General features: G+C 44.2%; 1 protein-coding gene and 1 pseudogene across 1 annotated transcript; both read right to left on the reverse strand.

Moving 5' to 3' along the window:
• Nucleotides 1–6,363: 6,363 nt before the first annotated feature.
• LOC115898644 lies at nt 6,364–7,471 on the reverse strand (annotated as a pseudogene).
• Nucleotides 7,472–14,212: 6,741 nt separating this feature from the next.
• Nucleotides 14,213–17,190, reverse strand: LOC104676990 (melanoma-associated antigen C2). The gene is made up of 3 exons (XM_010381879.2): nt 17,003–17,190; nt 16,259–16,352; nt 14,213–15,952 (listed from the first exon to the last, which is right to left on the reverse strand). Exon 3 carries the CDS (start codon nt 15,884–15,886, stop codon nt 14,753–14,755), a length of 1,134 nt encoding a protein of 377 aa, XP_010380181.1. The 5' UTR covers nt 15,887–15,952; nt 16,259–16,352; nt 17,003–17,190; the 3' UTR covers nt 14,213–14,752.
• Nucleotides 17,191–18,591: the final 1,401 nt, after the last annotated feature.

Raw genomic sequence — 18,591 nt, forward strand, 5'->3', positions numbered from 1 at the left:
AGAAACGAATATATGTTTATCAGGAGAAGATTTGTTCAATTTGTTATTTCACAGAAATAAATGAGAATTCTAGAGGGTTATTACAAAAGTAACAAAAATCTATATGTGTTTTCATGGAAAGCTTCTGCATCCATTGTAATAAACAAGTATTTTGGTTTGTTAGGACGCCATAGCACACTACCACAAGCTGGGTGATAGAAACAGAGATTTCCTGTCTCACCGTTTTGGATTCTGACAGTCCAAGAGCAAGGTGTTTGCAAGGTTGGTTCCTTTTGGGGCTATGAAGGAAGGATGTTTTCCAGGCCTCTTTCCATGCCTTGTAGATAGATGGATGTCTTCACTCTGTGTCTGTTCACATTTTCATATCTGTATACGTACCTCTGTGTCCAAATTTCACCCTTTATTAAGGACTTCAGTGAAATCAGATTAAGGCCTTTAACCTTTTGTTAAATTGATTGCCCCTAAAATGATCCTGTTTCCAAATAATGCCACATTTTGAAGTTAACATAGGATTTTGGGGAGGAGGCAGATAAATTTAGAATAGTGATAAAGGCAAGGGGCAGATCTATATGTGTATCATTTCCCATATATAGACATATAGTGTTTATATATATATATATATATATGCACATCTATGTGTATAAAAGCCTGAAATCAGCTATGAATTTTTACAAACCACATCATTAATTGTAGTAACTTCTGAGTAGGAGGCTGAATTTTAGAGAAACTTTGTAAAGGGGAAAATTGTGATTGATAAGTATTTTTAGATTTTTTACAACAAGAACACATGCACTATTTTCTTTTTTGTTTATTATTATTATACTTTAAGTTCTAGGGTACATGTGCACAATGTGCAGGTTTGTTACATATGTATACATGTGCCATGTTGGTGTGTTGCACCCATTAACTCGTCATTTACATTAGGTATATCTCCTAATGCTATCCCTCCCTCCTCCCTGCTCCCCACAATAGGCCCCGCTGGGTGATGTTCCCCTTTCTGTGTCCAAGTGATCTCATTGTTCAGTTCCCACCTATGAGTGAGAACATGCGGTGTTTGGTTTTCTGTTCTTGCGATAGTTGGCTGAAAATGATGGTTTCCAGCTGCATCCATGTCCCTACAAAGGGCATGAACTCATCCTTTTTTATGGCTGCATAGTATTCCGTGGTGTATCTGAGCCACATTTTCTTAATCCAGTCTGTCACTGATGGACATTTGGGTTGATTCCAAGTCTTTGCTATTGTGAATAGTGCTGTAATAAACATATATGTGCATGTGTCTTTATAGCAGCATGACTTATAATCCTTTGGGTATATACCCAGTAATGGGATGGCTGGGTCAAATGGTATTTCTAGTTCTAGATCCTTGAGGAATCACCACACTGTTTTCCACAATGGTTGAACTAGTTTACAGTCCCACCAACAGTGTAAAAGTGTTCCTGTTTCTCCACATCCTCTCCAGCACCTGCTGTTTCCTGATTTTTTTAATGATTGCCATTCTAACTGGTGTGAGATGGTATCTCATTGTGGTTTTGATTTGCATTTTTCTGATGGCGAGTGATGATGAACATTTTTTCATATGTCTGTTGGCTGTATAAATGTCTTCTTTTGAGAAGTGTCTGTTCATATCCTTTGCCCACTTTTTTGATGGGGATGTTTGTTTTTTTCTTGTAAATTTGTTTGAGTTCTTTGTAAGTTCTGGATATTAGCCCTTTGTCAGATGAGTAGATTGCAAAAATTTTCTCCCATTCTGTAGGTTGCCTGTTCACTCTGACGGTAGTTTCTTTTGCTGTGCAGAAGCTCTTTAGTTTAATTAGATCCCATTTGTCAATTTTGGCTTTTGTTGCTGTTGCTTTTGGTGTTTTAGACATGAAGTCCTTGCCCATGCCTATGTCCTGAATGGTATTACCTAGGTTTTCTTCTAGGGTTTTTATGATTTTAGGTCTAACATTTAAGTCTCTAATCCATCTTGGGTTAATATTCGTATAAGGAGTAAGGAAACGATCCAGTTTCAGCTTTCTACTTATGGCTAGCCAATTTTCCCAGCACCATTTATTAAATAGGGAATCCTTTCCCCATTTCTTGTTTTTGACAAACCTGACAAAGCACTATTTTCTTTTCAGTAAAATATTGAAGTAAGCCTAAGAGCAGGAAGAGGAGCCGTGCCGTTGTCACATAAAGTAGCAGCAAGTTGATGGAACAGAAAAAATATCCCTGAAATTTGAATGGCTTTACACAACAAGGTTGCTGTGATGCTCATCAATTCTGATTGGAGTTGGCTGGGTGTTATGGACTGAATTGTGCCCCTGCCCCAAATTCCTATATCCAAGGTCTTGAACCTTGGATATTTTGACATAGAACCTTTGAAGAGGTGATTAAGGTTCAAAAAAGTCATATACGTAGGACCTTATTCAATATAACTAATGTCTTTATAAGAAGTGGAAATTAGGACACAGACACACATACCAAGTACTAACCACGTGAGAATTCAGTCAGAAGGCAGAGCCATTTCCAAGCCACAGAACAAAGCTACAGGATACACCAAATCAGCCAACCTCTTGATCTTGGATTTTCAGCCTCCGGAAATGTGAGACAATAAATTTCTGTTGTTTAAGCCACCCAGCCTGTGGTAATTTCTTATGGGATAATAAACAAATACACGATGAGTCTCGGCTCTCGCGCAATCCAGGAATCGAGGCTGCTTCCAGCTTTGAGCTCCACATCACAACCTATGGTAACTGCTGAAGTGAAAAGAAAGCATGGGGTTGTCTCACTGGCTTCTCCGTAAATACAAATATGCCACCTAGGAAAGAGAGGCAGACACAATAGAAGTGGGCACTTGTAGTCTTTCCCACAAAGCATTACATTGCTCAATTATAAGCAGCTATGAACACCTATGACAATATTCATTTCTTGAAAGAGTTTCTGGGAAGGCAAACATTGCCGTGAACTCTCCCAACTATTTTCAGATCCTATTAGGAAACTGCGATTTCAAATACAGTATTACATCTAGTTTTAAAACAATTATTAACTCTTGGCAGGGAGGGCTCCACCTTTTTTCCTCAATGGCAATTTTCTGCATGGTCATTTTTAAATTTTTTTTTGGAGTGGGGGTGGACAGAGTCTCACTCTTGTCGTCCAGGCTGGAATGCAGTGGCACCATCTCGGTTCACTGCAACCTCTGCCTCCCAGGTTCAAGTGATGCTCCTGTCTCAGCCTCCTGACTAGCTGGGATTACAGGTGGCCGCCACCACGCCTGGATAAGTTTTTTGTATTTTTAGTAGAGACGGGGTTTCACCATATTGGCCAGGCTAGTCTCAAACCCCTGACCTCAGGTGATGCACCCACCTCGGCCTCCCAAAATGCTGGGATTACAGACGTGAGCCACCATGCCTGGCCTGCACTTCATTTTAATAACCTATAAAATCTCCTTAGGCTGAGAATTTTCTCATTCTTTTGATGTATGCTAAATATCTTACTCTGTGAACCTCTGCTACCTTCCAATGACTGACCATTCCTACAGTTGCACAGGTGCCTCCGACACACTGCAAACCAGAATTTCCCTGTGGTGCCGCTACACAGACAAGAGACAGGGGAAGGATAATGCACTACTGCTTTCTTTTTACATCAGAGCTAGCATGTCCACCAAGGAACCCTTGTTCGCATCATGGGTGGACTTCAGAATGTTGTGGTAGTTTTGTTTTTTAGGAATTTGGCTTCTCATAGTTTTTTATTTACAAAGTGATTTCTATAGTCTCTTCTACAAAGTTTATGGGGAAGCTTTGGTTTTGGATCACCTATGAAAATTCATTCCTCTGTGTATGTGTTCAGTGGCCTGTTTCAAATAATACATCTTTTTAAAATCCTACTCCTAATATCAAATATCAGGATGATTCCATCCCTAAAACCTGTATATTGTGTGGCAAATAAGATTCTACTCACCAGCCTATTTGGAAATGCTTTGAGAGTGTGTTGAAGATTGCCATTATGGGTATTGAAACATCACTGTCCAAAATGCACATTTAGATCAAAGAGCTGTTGTTATCCAGGGTGAGGGATAGAATTGTCCAGGAACGTCTGCGGAGAGTAGGAATGGCCGATGGCAGGGGATGGGCAGTTGACTCCAGGCCACAGCCCTGGGAGCAGGCCGCAGCCTTCACAACAAGAACCCTTAGTGACAAGCTGATCAGCACACCAGGTTCCAGAATAAGACAAGGGAGCGCGCAGAGAAGGTCAAAACGAGGGTCCTATAATGTGGGAAAGAGCTGGGACTGAACACAACTGCTGACACCTGGACAGAGTCAGCTCTCAAGACACCTAGGCCTCACAACAGGAGGACTTTAAGTAAAGAAAGGCCACAAGAAGTCCTGAATTGTATTTCACTGTCAGTGTCACCTTCCTTCTTTAGGCTTAACCTAATATCTTAGCCACAGGGTCACCTTTAGGTCACCTCAAAGATATTGAGAAGTGTGAAGAGAAATGACATCACAGGCAGAAGGCCTCCCTCAGGCTGGGGGCAGTGGGAACAGTGTGGGCCTAGACGAATTCATACCAGGGTTCAAGTAGCAGCCCTGTCATATTCTAGCAATGTTATCTTGGGGATGTTATTAAGCACTATGAGCCTCAGGTTCTCCATGTGTGAAATGGGTTGGATAAGTTCTGTCTTGTAGAGTAGCTGGAAGATATGGAATGTGAGTAAAGCATGTGGCACAGGGTCCGAAATACACTGGAACTTAATAAATGGCAGTTGTTATCAAATATGATTATAAGCCCAAAGGCTACCATTACCTTTTTTGAAAACCTCACCTCTCCTTTTTATTATGCAAAAATCTGGGAAAATATGTAGCTGAATACATCACTGAAAAAGAACTCAACCAATAATTCAGCTTCACAAATACAACTCAGCACATTGTGTTTCTGAAAGGATATGTCGTGTAATTTGGGTAAGCCAGATGTCTGTAGCTGGAATGCAACTGAAAGATCGTATTTTGAGTCAAGAACAAACTCCTTTTCACCTTCTCCATTGCTCGTCTATCCAAACCAATTGTTTTATTTATGCTTCACTAAAAAGCTAGTGCTTGCTTAGAGTTGCCCACATTACATTCAAAACAGCCTAACTAAAAGTCCTGTTAATGGACTGGGTTCTGGCTCTTCCTGGCCAGGCAAACGAGTGCCAGCCTGGAGGCTTCTGAGCACCACATCAAGGAGTTCTCACCATATTTCTCAGGAAACCCTTGCAGATGAGGGGTATCAATCACGTAGTCCTTGCACTGTGTTCACACTCCCCAGTGACAGAGCCACAGGACACCTTCCACGACTTCCCCATGTGGAGACTCCGCTCTGCTTCATCCTCCACCCAGAGCCAACTGCTCAAGTAGTTTTCCATTCCAGGCTTTTCTCTCAGCTTCTGAGAGTCTGGGCCCTGCCTCCACCCGGCTTCATAACAGTCAGCTCCCACAGAAGCACCTGCAGTTTCTTGAAGCCCAAAACTGCCTGAGCTCAGGGCCTTTTCACTTGCAGGCCCCATCTAAAGTGTCACGTCCGCACTGTTGAAACTCATTCTTTAGATCATAGGGAAAATCTTCCCCTTCCTGATATGGCTTCTGAACCTAGACTTTACCGTGTTATGGGTGGGAAGAAACCTTGTTTTGATAGTATCCCCGCTACTAACAGTGCCTTCCATAAACAAATGCTGAAATATTGTTCAGCAAGTAAAGGAGTCGTTGATGCTTTTATTAAGATTAAATTCTGGTATTTCTTGAATAAGGCAAACAAATCCAGATATATAGCTTCAATTTTCAAGAACAACAGAATAAGGAGAATGAGCAATGTCAAAAATTAACAATCCTTTATTTTGTTCCACGATTTAAATACCGAGTTCTTTCACATTTCAAAGAAAATTCCAATCCAATCCCAACACCACATTCTACTGTGCCAGATCATAAGGCAGAAGGTTTTCATTTTTTTCCTTACAAACTATCAAATCCTTACTCTTAAACCAGGTAAACAGCAGTACATGTGTGACGATTTTCATGAACTAAGATTCTGAAATGAATTCAGCCCACCAAAAGGGGAAGCATTTGAAAAATACTGCCCCCCCCCCAACAAAACGTTAAATTCTAAGTCACTCATATGAAACAGGAACACAAAGAACACTGTGGTCCCTCCAGCTCCACTCTCGCCCTCCCCGGCCTCTTCCAACACAGAGGAGGACTCAGCCTCAGACTTGACTCAGGACAGAAGTTGGTGGACATGATACTGGGGCTTGCACTGGCCGTGGAAGTAGCATCATCTGTGGTGTCAATTACAGCCTGGGCTCTGCCTTCCACATCTTTCAAAGCATCCATGTACCAGGATGGAAAGGAATTAGCAATGGTACTGTCGAGCTTGCCTAAAAACTCTAGGACTTTCCTCTTTCTGATTTTGAATTGGCTCTTAGACCTCACAATAATTCATAATGTGGAGGAGCGTTGTTGGGCACCTCCCGGTGCTCCAGGTACTTTCTCTGCACCCAATCTATAGTGAGGAGCTCCCTGGGCTTCCCATAAATGAAGGCCTCCCTCCAAGCATATACCCCTATCGAATTCAGCACTTCCCAAATGACCTCCTCAGAGGCACAGCTGCCCTTGATGAAGACCACACTCAGAATATGAATTAGGAGGTGGTTCTTGGACATTTCCTGGCCATCACTCAGATTCTCTTGGTCACTGAGTTCTACTGTGTTTTCAAAGACATAGGAGTCATTGTTGGGGTCCATCTCAGTCAGGGCAATGCCAATCATTAGTTCCATGAACTCAGGAGCTTTCCCGAAGATCATGGGAAGGCAGTCCTTATACTTCTTGATGACAGTCGTCAGCATCTCAGCCTTTGTGATAGGCTCCTTTGGTTGATATTTGAGGAGAAGCAACTGCACCAACTCAGCTACCTTTTCATCCACTGCACATGAGAGCAAGGATTCACTGTCTGACAAGGCATGCCATGTAGGTGTATCCTCCACTTTTTGCCTGCTGGACTCCTCATCCAATGGGCCTCACAAAGGGGAGAAAGAGCAGGAGCTCAGAGGTCTCTGGGGAGCATCATGAAGAGGAATCCTGGGAGCACTCTGGAGAAGAATTGGAAACCCAGCAGCAGGCATGTCCTCATCCTCTGGAGCATCCAGAACCAGAATAGAGGATGAGGAGGAGGAGGAGGAGGAAGAGCAGGAGGGGAATAAAAAGTGGCAAGAGGAAGAGGAAATGGAGGAGGCTTCCTCCTCCTCCTCTTCTGTGGAATCCTGTGCATCTACCAAGTCCTGTATCAGAATTGGGTTCTGGAAGTCTTTCTCAAAGTTGAGGTGGGGACGGCTTGGGAAGAGAGATGTGATGACTGTTTTTCAGAAGTAGCATCCTTACAGCAGGGATGGGGAGGACGGGATCCCAGAGCCCTGAAGGAGGGAAGGACAGTGTGAGTGGCCTCAGCTGAGAAACTCACCCATGATGGCTGACAAAGGCCGACTTACAGCTCTTCTTCTCTTAAGGTGGTGCTCTAGGGCCTGACGGGTCACCTGTCTTTATAAGGGGTTTGTTCCCTGGGAACCTGTAGGAGGATGTGAGAGAGCATCTCGGGGCACAGATGGCAGGCAGAGCCCCAGACTGGGAAACTGAGAGTAGGTGGGCAGTGCCGGGTGCTTCGTGATGGGAGATCACTGTCTTTCCACACAGTTCTCTTCTCGTTGAATGACCAGCCCTGGGGTTCCTCCCTCTGCTTAACTGAAGCTGCCCTCCTCAGAGAAATCTTTTTCTCTGACTGACTCCTAAAATGCAAGTCAGAAAGTTGTACATCTGGCAAGCTTGATGTCCTCCAGAGCTGGCCGCAGGCACAGGGACAGGGGAGGGGCACTACTATTTATGGGTGTTCCATTCCAACCTTCCTAGGTGCTGTTCCTGGACTCCTGAAACTGCCTGGGCTGCCTGCCCCTGGCCATCTGAGTCTTCTATCTCCAAGTAAGTCCCTCCCATCCCTGAGACCTTCAAGGTGGAAGGGAGGGAGAATTGCATCCACCCACAGTGGGATTGGGCCTCCCAGGGCCTATACTCTCTCCCTCTTCTGTCCAGACAGCAACCTTTCTTCTAAAATCCATTCCGAATCCTTCCCCTTTACTGCTGTGTGTGAAGTTGATATCAGCTCTCACCTAGCCTATGTCAAAGGCTTTCTTATTGTTGCTTCTTTGCCTATTCTTGTCCCAGAAAAATCCATCATCTTTTCAGCAGCCCGGGATCCTTTTAAAAATCCAATTCGTGATTATTTTTTAATTTACACACACCAGATTTAACTATAATGTGAAGTTATATGTGTTTTGGCAAATGCATTGCATCCTACATCTACCTCCCATGTATCATACTGACCAGTTCCATCACCCTACATGTCCCGTGTGCATCCGGTTTGAGGTCAGTCACTACACTTCTCCACAGCTCCTAGCATCTATGCTCCCTTTTCAGTTCACATTGTTTTAACTTTCACAATTTGTCATATGAATAAGTCCATAAAATACAGGTTTAAAAGTGTGGCTGTATCATTTCTCATCACACATAGCAAGGAATGAGAATTCTCGTTGTTCCATATCCTCTCCTACATTTGGCATTTTAGATTGTCAGATTTTAGTCATTCAAACAAGTGTGCATTCCAATTTTTTGTTTTCTGTTTGCATCTCCCTAATGACAAATGACGTTATATGCCTCTTTGCAGTGGGTGTATCCTCTTTGGTAAAATGTCTGTTCAGATCATTCGCATCTTTTAAAAAACGAACAGACTTCATTTTTAGAGCATTGTTAACCCAAAAATGCAAAGAGAAAACCTCATCAAAAGTACAGAGAATTCCCACATATCTACACCTTCCTCCTGCCCTGCCCCATGTGGACACACACACGCACACACACACACACACACACACACACACACACAGCGTCTCCTGTTATTTACATTTTGTATTAGTATGGCATGCTTGCTACAGTTGATTTCACCTCTATTGATGCCTCGTTATTAAGTCAAGTACACAGTTTACATCTGGACTCACTCAACATTGGGGGTGCTATACTTTTTGATACATGTGTAATGGCAATTATTCACGATTCCAGTATCATACAGAGTTGTTTCACCATCCTAAATCTCCTGTACACTCCACCTATTTAACAATCCCCCATGTCCCACCCCCAACCCATCAGTCCATGGAAACTACTGATATTTTTAGTGTATTCATAGTTGCCCGTTGGAGAATATTGTATGACTGGAATCATACATTATGCCACCTTTTTAGCTATTCTTCTTTCACTTAGCAATATGCATTCATGATTCCTCCAGGTCTATCTCACTAACAGTGACTGAAAGTTCCTGTTGCTCAACATGCATGTCAACATTTGATGTTTCAGTGTTTGGGCATTCAGTCTTTCTCCTAGTGGTAGAGTGCTATCTCCTCGGTGCTTTAATTTGCACTTCTCTAATGCCATATGACACTGAACAGTTTTCTGATACATGCTTATTTTCCATTCCTATATAGTTATTCTTTGGTGGGGTGGCTGTTCAGACTTTTTTGCCCACTTTAAATTAGGTTTCTGTTTTCTTATGTTTGGATTTTTAGAGTTTAGTGCATATTAAAATATATATCTTTTATCAGATATGTTTATCACAGAATATTTATCCCTTTCTCTTGCTTATCTTTTCATTATCTTAGCAGTATCTTTTCACAGTGGAAGTATTTAATTTTATTAGAGTCCAATTTTTCTCTTTATCTTAGATTGCTGATATTTTTAGTGTTTCATCTGAAAAATTCCTCATCACACCCAAGGACACCTAGTGTTTGCACCCATAAGGTTGACCCACATTTAAAATTGTGATAAAATGCTTGTAAAAATGAATCATTTCCCCATGGACAAATGTGTGAGGAAATTAACTGGTGAAACATTTTGGGAAAAAGCTCTCAGCATTATAAAAAATATAAAATAGTCATACCTTTTTCACATTTACTCAGTTTCCACATTAATATGCATTCTTATAAGTAATTGTATGCATTGATCCCAGAATTTATACTTAAATATGCTGATTGTATTTATTATAGCCACAAAAGAGAAACACATGGGTGTTCATGAGGAGGAGATTTGTTCAATGTGTTAATGCAATAAATAAATGGGAATTCTAGAGAGTAGTCCAAAAGTAAGATAGATGTATATGTGCTGTGAAGCAAAGATTTTGGATTCATTTGAATAAGTGAGTATATTGGTTTGTTAGGCCTGCCATAGCAAAGTACCTCAACCTGGATGACATAAACAACAGATATTTATTGTCTCATAGTTTTCCAGTCTGGTAGTCAAAGAGCAAGGCATTCACAAGGTTGGTTCCTGCTGAGGGCTGTGAGGGAAGGATGTTTTTGGGCCTCTCTCCTTGCCTTGTAGATGGCTGTCTTCAATCCATGTGTGCTCACATTGTCATCCCTCTACTCATATCTCTATGTCCAAATTCCTCCTCTTAATAATGACTCCCATGATATTTAGTCAGGGCCAGCATTAATAACCTCATTTTAACTTGATTGCCTCTGAAATAATCCTATCTCCGAATAATGTCACATTTTAATTTAAACGGAATTTCACCTATGATAGTGCAAAGGTAACTTGCATATCTATATGTCTATCATTACCCATGTATACTTATATTTATAGACACATGTATATAAATATATATGTAATATCTGTGTGTGTGTGTTTCTGTATTACCACGTCTGTCATTTAAAATCTTTAAATCAGCTTCTAAAATTTACACACCACACTGTTAATTGTGGAAACTTCTGAGTAAGAGGCTGAATTTTGAAGAAACTTTACAAAGGGGAGAAATGTGGTTTCTGTGTATTTTTAGAATTTTTTTCAACAATAATAAATGCAGTATTTATTTGTGAGAAAAGCATTAAACTAAGCGTAAGAAAAGGAAGAGGAGCAGTGTAGTAGTCAGATAAAGTAACAGTAAGCTGATGGAATGAAAACATTTCCTGAAATTTACATGGTTTAACACGTTTAAATTCCGATTTTAGTTGGCAGGGTTTTGTGGGCTGAATTCTACTTGTCCCTCCAAAGGCATATATCCAGGTCTTAACCCCCAGTACCTCAGAATGTCACTGTATTTGGAGACAAAGTCTTTGAAGAGGTAATTAAGTTAAAATGAGGTCTTATTATTAGGGTCGTATTCAATATTACCGGTAGGTGTCCTCATAAGAAGAGGAGATTAGGATACAGACACACAGAACAAGGGACAACCATGTAGAAATTCAGTGAGAAAGTGGCCATGTGCAAGTCAAGGACAGGGCACAGAAGAAATCAACTGGCAAAAATCTTGTTCTTGGATTTTTAGCCTCCAGAAATGTGAGAAAATACATGAGTATTGTTTAAGTCACCCAGTCTGTGGTATGTTGTTACGGCTTAATAAACTAATACATAGTGAGTCTTGGCTCTCATGTTACCCAGGTATCCAAGGTGCTTTCAACTTGTAGCTTTATATCATAACAGATGTTAACTGCTGAAAAGAAATGAAAGCATTGGAATGATGCGCTGGCTTCTGTCTAACTGCAAAGGAACCAACCAGGATGACAAGTTAGACAAGAAGGAGATTGGCAATTGTGATGTCGCACATAAGCCATCACGGTGCGCAATTAAAAGCAACTATTATAATTTATGAAGGTAAGTCTTTTAATTTCTTGGAATTGTTTATGAGAAAGCCAGCATTGCCTTGAAATCTTATAGTTTTTTATTGTACCTACTAGGTGATTGGCGGTTTCAAAGAAAGAATTACAATAGGTTTTAAAACAATTCTGTAAGTCTTGGCAGGGAGGGTCAACCTTATTCCCTCAGCACTTTGCTGCACCATCCTTTTGATGATAAACATAATTTCTTTAGGCTGAGAATCCTGTCATGCCTTTTGGTGTATATCCTACCCTGAGAGCCTCTGCTACCCTTCACATAACGGAACACTCTTGAACAACTGCACATGTGCCTGTGGCGGACTGCAAACCAGGATTTTCCTGTGTGGCAGGTAACAAAGGACAATGGAAAGATGATCAGCCATTGTTTTCTCTGCTCATCAGAGCTATCCAAGGAACCTTTGTCACCTCCTAGGCAGTATTCAGGATTTTTTTTATTTTTCTGTTTTTCAGAAATTCAACTCCTTGTCATTTATTTACAAAGTGATTCCCATAGTCTTATCTCATATACCAAGTTTATGAAGGAAGCTTTGCTTTTTGACCACCTAGTATAGCTCATTAATCTGTGTATCTCTTCAGTGGCCTGCTTTAAACAATGTTACTACAAATATCATATATTAAAATATTAATATAAATATCAAATATTAGGATATCAAAAACTCTCTTACCCTGGGATTACATGCCTAGAATCAGTATATTATGTGGCAACTCGATTCTACTCAGCACCCTATGTGGGAGTATTTTGAGAGTGTGTTGAAGATGCCCAGGATAGATATGGAATTGTCACTATCCAAACTGAAAATTTACATCAAAGTGCTGTTATCGCACAGGAGCCGGGGGGTATGGATGGATCAGTCAGGGAACTTCTGTGGGGATGAGGAGGCGTCTATGTCAGAGGAAGGACTGCTGATTCTGGGCTGTTACACTGGAAGCAGGGCACAGCCTTCACAGAGAGACTGTAGGGATGAGCTGGTCAGCAGGACAGGTTCCAGAGTTGCTCAGGAGAGCACACAGGAGAGACCAGAAGGAGGGTGCTGTAAAGTTGGAAAGTGCTGAGGCTGGACAGAACTGCTGGCACCTGGACAGGGTCAGCTCTCAAGAAACTTAGGGCTCAGAATAGGAGCAGGTAAACTAAGCCCACAATGAACCCCAAATTGTATTTATTCTCATTATCACCATTCTTCTCCCAGTCTACCTGAATACCTTGGCCACAGGGTTCATCTTTATGTCATCTGAGAGATTATAGCAAGTGTGCAGAGAAGTAGCTTAAAAGGCAAAGGCCTTCCTCAGGCTGGGAAGAGAGGGACAGCATGAGTCAAGATGAATTCAGAGCAAGGCTCAAGTACCAGCACTGTCACTTTCTAGCCATGTGATCTTACTGAATTTATCAAGGGCTATGCACCTCAGGTTCTTCATCTGTAAAAGGGGTTACAGAAGCCCTGTCTTGTAGAATTGCTGGATGTTTATAATGTGAGTAAAACACCTGGCACAGTGCCAAGCATATACTGGAATTTTAACAAATGGCAGTTATCAATGTAATTATAACCCCAAGGCTACCATTGTCTTTTACGAAAAATTTCACTCGTTTTATGATCTAAAACATCTCAGAGCATATGTAGCTGAATACGTCATGAAGTACCAACTCAACCAGAAATCCGGCTTCATAAATAAAACTCAGTCCATTTTCTTTCCAAAATGATATGTTGTATAATTTGGGTAAGTAGAGAATTCCCCAAGTGGAATGCGACTCAGTGATCCTGGAATTTGAGTCAAGGACCAACTCCTTTTCACCTTCCCCAAGGCTCATCGATCCAAAGCACTAGTTTTATGTATCCTCCACTAAAAATCCAGCCCTTGCTTGGAGTTGCCCACATTAGATTCAAAATAACCTAATTAAATGGCCTTTCCATGGAGTAGGCTCTGGCTCTCCCACGCCAGGTGAGTCAGCCTAGAGGCTTCTGGGCACCACTTCAAGGGATTCTCACCACATTTCTCAGGAAACCCTTGCAGATGATGGATATCAATCACCTGGTTCTTGCACTGTGTTCAAACTCACCAGTTACAGAGCCACAGGACACCTTCCATTACTTCCCCATGTGGAGACTCCCTCTCTGCTTCATCCTCCACCCAGAAGCAACTCCTCAGAGCAATTTCCCATTCCAGGCTCTTCCCTCACCCTCCGAGAGTCTGGTCCCTGCCACCACCCAGCTTTGTAACTACAAGTCCTCAGAAAAGCAACTGCAGTTTTCCAAAGCCCCAAGCTGCCTTAGCTCAAGACCTTTACACTTGAAGGCTTGCATGTGCAGTCTCACCTCCCCAGCCCCTTTTTAACTTGTTCTTTAGATTGTAGAGAACATCTTACCACCTTCTTGATATGGCTTCTGCTCCTAGACTCTACTGTTTTATGGATAGAGATAAGTCATGCTTTCATTAGTATCCCCACTACTAACAGTGACTTCCACAAGCAAATACTAAAAGAATGTTCAGCAAATAAAGGAGTCAGTGGGGCTTTCTTTTATTAAGATTTAATTTCTGCTGCTTTCTTCAACAAGCTAAGCAAAGCCAGGTATATATCTTTAATTTTCAAGAACAAAAGAATAAGCAGGACAAGGAAATGAAAATATTGACCATCCTTCATGTTGTCCCACTATTTAACTGTTGAGTTATTGCGCATTGTTAAAAAAAAAAAAAAAAAAAAAAAAAAGCCTATTACAATACCACATTACCCTGTTACTGATCACAAAATAAGGGAGAAGGTATTTCCATTTATTTTAAACAAAATATCAAACTGTTACTCTTAAACCAGATAAACAGCAATACATGTGTGACCAATATTCATAAATTAATGCTCTGAAGCTAACTACCTGCTATTTAAAGGAAAAGCATTCAAAAAGTACTGAAAAACAGGTAAATCTCCACATCGCCCATATGGGACAGAAACGCAAAGAACATTATGTTCCTCGAGCCCCACCTGGCCCTCCACTACCTAGAACCTAAACTGCCTTCTTCAAACACAGAGCGAAGAAACTATCCTAGACTTCACTCAGAAAAGGGGAGATTGCTGGACATGACACTGAGGCTTTCAGTGGCCATGACAGTGTCATCATCTGTGGTATCAGTTATGGCCTGGGCTCTCTCTTCCACATCTTTCAAAGCATCCTTGTACCAGGATGGAAAGGAACTAGGGACAGTGTTGTTCAGCTCAGCTAAAAACTCTAGTACTTTCCTCTTGATGTTTTCTGAATGGGCTCTCGGACCCCACAGAAATTCATAATATGGAGGAGAACTGTTGGGCACCTCCCGATACTCCAGGTAACGCTCCTGCACCCAAACTTTAGTGAGGAGCTCCCTGGGCTCCCCATAGACGAAGTGCTCCCTCCCAGCATACACCCCTATTGCATTCAGCACTTCCCAGATGACCTCCTCAGAGGCAAAGCTGCCCTTTATGAAGATCACACTCAGAATAATAATCAGGAGGCTGTTCTCCAGCATGCCCTCATCATCACTACCCTCATCAGTGGGGTCTACTGTGTTTGCAAACACATATAAGTGGTCAGGGCCCACTTCTATCAGGGCAAGGCCAAAAAGCAGCTCCATGAACTCACGGGCTCTCTTGAGTATCACAGGAAAGTAGTCTTTGTACTTGATGACAATCATCAGCATCTCTGCCTCTGTTACAGGCTCCTCTGCTTCGTATCTGAGGAGCAGGAACGCCACTAACTCGGCCACCTTTTCATCTAGTGTATGTGTGAAAGAGGACTCACTGTCTGGCAGGCCCTGACAGGTACTTGTATCCTCCTCTTTTGAGCTGTTGGACTCTTCACTGAATGAGCTCCATGAAAAAGAGGAGCAACAGGAGCTCAGAGGACTCTGGGAAGGACCCTGTGGAGGACTCTGTGGAGGACTCTGTGAAGGACTACTGAGAGTGCTCTCAGCAAGACTTGGTATCACATCAGATGGCACCTCCTCAGGACCACCAAGAATCAGAGAAGAGGATGAGGAGAAGGAAGAGGGGGAAAATACTAAGTAGAAAGTGGAAGAGGAAATGGAGGAGGCTTCCTCCTCTTCCTCATCTGTGGGATCCTGTGCATCTACCCAGTCCTCTGACTCAACTGAGGCCGGAGGAGAGTCGTTGTCAACGTTGTGGAATGGAACGCCCGGAACGGGAGGCATAACGACTTCTTCAGGAGCAGCAGGTAAAGGTATCAACAGGGATATGGATGATGAGATGTAACAGGCCTGTGGAAGAGAATGACAGTGTGAATGGCCTCAGCTGAGACTCACCCATGATGGCTCTGACAAAGGCCAACTTACAGCTCTTCTTCTCTTAAGGTGGTGCTCTAGGGCCTCACAGGTCTCCTGTCTTCCTGGGGAGTTTGTCTGCTGGCAACCTGTAGGAGGATGTGGGAACACACTTCAGGGCACAGCTGGCAGGCAGAGCCCGAGACCCCAGGAATAACAGTAGGTGGGTAGGGCCGGGTGCTGTGGGGTCTCCTCTGTTTGTAGGGGTAGGGCCCTTGGTACACAGTCAGGGTGTGCACTCACCTTGACTCCTGGCACTGCCTGGGCCTCCTCTGCTGTGCTGACTTTAGGATGTGTGCCTCACACCCAGTTTGTCACCACCTGGTTCCTGGAGCACCTGCAAGAGGAAGTGAGGGAGCCCCTCAGGTTAAAGACTGCAAGTAGAGTCTTGGGCCTCCCAGGGCTGACAGCTGGGGCTGGCCAGAATCCCAGAGCTCCATAGTTCTGGACTGCATGGTCCCATCAGAATTTAATTGGAAACCTCACGGCTTCTCAGAGAGAGCCAAGCCCCCACCACTCTGCTGGCCTAAGGCAAAACCTCCTAGCAACCTCCACATCCCTGAGAGCAGTGGGAGGTAGCGCAATGGCAGCCACCTCCCAGCACTCTACCATGGAGGTGGTGTGGGTGGCCTCACGTCCGTTCTGATGCACATGTGACTCCTGTCTTCTGTCTTATCGCCAGCAGGGCCTGGGAATCTTCCCTCTGCCAACCAGAGGCAGCTCCCCGTGCTGACTTGCCACGGGACCCCCAGAAAAAGGCCTCCGCCTCCCCTCCACCCCTCACCCAGAAATGAGAGGGCGGCCGCTCAGCCCGAGCCGACTGGGGCGCTCTACAAGGGCTGATTTGAGGAGCAGGGTGGGAATCTGTGGGAATCTGTCCTCTGAGGTGGGGGTTCCCCCAGTCCTCCTCAATGTCTTTCTATTTATTCCCTAGAGGGCCGGCACCTCCTCCCTTCTTCTGCGGCCATTTTCCTGTTTGGGACCAACCAGACCCAGGGCAGCGGCAGTGCTGGCCGGGATTTCATCTCTCTATTGTGGGAGGTCCCTCAGTTCTTCCTCAGGGCCCTCACCTTGCGGACTGGCCAGGTCTAAGACTCCCTACCGCTGACCTGATTCGCATCTCCTCGCAAAATGCCTCCGATCCCTCAGATTCCCAAGATGGCCGCCAGGAAAGCACATCCGGGAACCCGGCCGTGGTGGTCCACGGCTGACGGCAGCGTCAACGTGGGGCGGGGCCTCCTCTCTGAGGAGGAACCACTCCCCACCTCTCCACTTCTTTTCCATCCCATCCTTGCCACATCCCAGCTGCCCTCCAACCCTTCCTGCTCGCTCCCTAAACCTTGTGGACCTTTTCACTCCCACCTCCCCAGTCCTTGACATCCCACCCTCCTTTTTCCAGGGGTGTCAGCAGGGAGCGGCTTGGTGCAGCCTGCACCTCCCCTCCGTGTTGGGAGGTCACCGTCCTTCCACATCTCTTCTTGTTTTCTGGCCAGTTCTGGGACTTCTCTCTCTGCTTAACTGAATCTGCCCTCCTCAGAGACAGCCTCCCCTTCTGCTGACTCCCAAAATGGAAGTAAGAAAATTGTACATCTGGGGACCCTGATGGGGTCCTTCAGAGTTGGCAGCAGGCACAGGGACAGGACAGGGGGCACTACCAGTCGTGGATGTTCCCTTCCAACCTTCCTGAGAGGCTGTGCCTGGACTCCTGAAACGGCCTGGACTCCCTGTCTCTGTGCATCTGAGTCTTTCACCTGCGAATAAGCCACTCCCATCCCTGAGACCTGCAAGGTGCACGAGAGGTGGACTCACATCCATCCACAGTGGGGTATGGCCTCCCAGGGGCTACTCTCTCTGTTTAACTGAAGCTGCCCTCCTCAGAGAAAATCTCCCCATCTGGCTGACTCCCAAAACGGAAGTCAGAAAGTTGTAAATCTGGGGACCCTGATGGGCTCCTCCAGAGCTGGCAGCAGGCACAGGGACAGGTTGGTGGCACTACTAGTCATGGGTGTTCCCTTCCTGCCCTCCTGGGAGGCACAGCCTGAAACTGCCTGGGCTCCCTGCCTCTGTGCATCTGAGTCTTTCACCTCTGAATAAGCCCCTCCCATCCCTGAGACCAGCAAGGTAGAAGAGAGGGAGAATCCCATCCACCCACAGTGGCATAGGGCCTGCAAAGCCCATGGTAGGGCTCCGGTGCCCTGTGTCTGAAATGGCATAGACAAGACTCTGTCTTCCTGCGATTATTATCCCTGACAGGGCCTCAGAGTCCCTTCCCCTGCTGTCCAGAGACTATGGTCTTCAGATCAAGGTTCCCATTTCCATGAGACCCCAAACCAAGAGGAAGTGAAGAGCCCTAGCATCTCTGCCTGAGGGCCCTGCCCAAGGCCTCTCAGGGGTGAAAACAAGGGCTGATTTTGTGTGTCCTTCTGTTTCTTGGGAGGGATGTCTCACCAGTCCTTCCTCTATGTCATCCTGGGGATGCCTGGAAGGGCCTGAGTCCCTTCCCCTCTCATGATCCGAAGTGAGACTTACTTGAGCACAGCCCTCTCCTCTTTCTACCGTGTAAGAAGTCAGGGGAC

This window comes from Rhinopithecus roxellana, chromosome 7, assembly GCF_007565055.1.
Source record: "Rhinopithecus roxellana isolate Shanxi Qingling chromosome 7, ASM756505v1, whole genome shotgun sequence".
Classification (NCBI taxonomy): Eukaryota; Metazoa; Chordata; class Mammalia; order Primates; family Cercopithecidae; genus Rhinopithecus; species Rhinopithecus roxellana.

Coding starts and splice junctions, on each gene's coding strand:
- LOC104676990 (XM_010381879.2), bottom strand. CDS start 15,886: ATGCCTCCCGTTCCGGGCGTTCCATTCCACAACGTTGACAACGACTCT.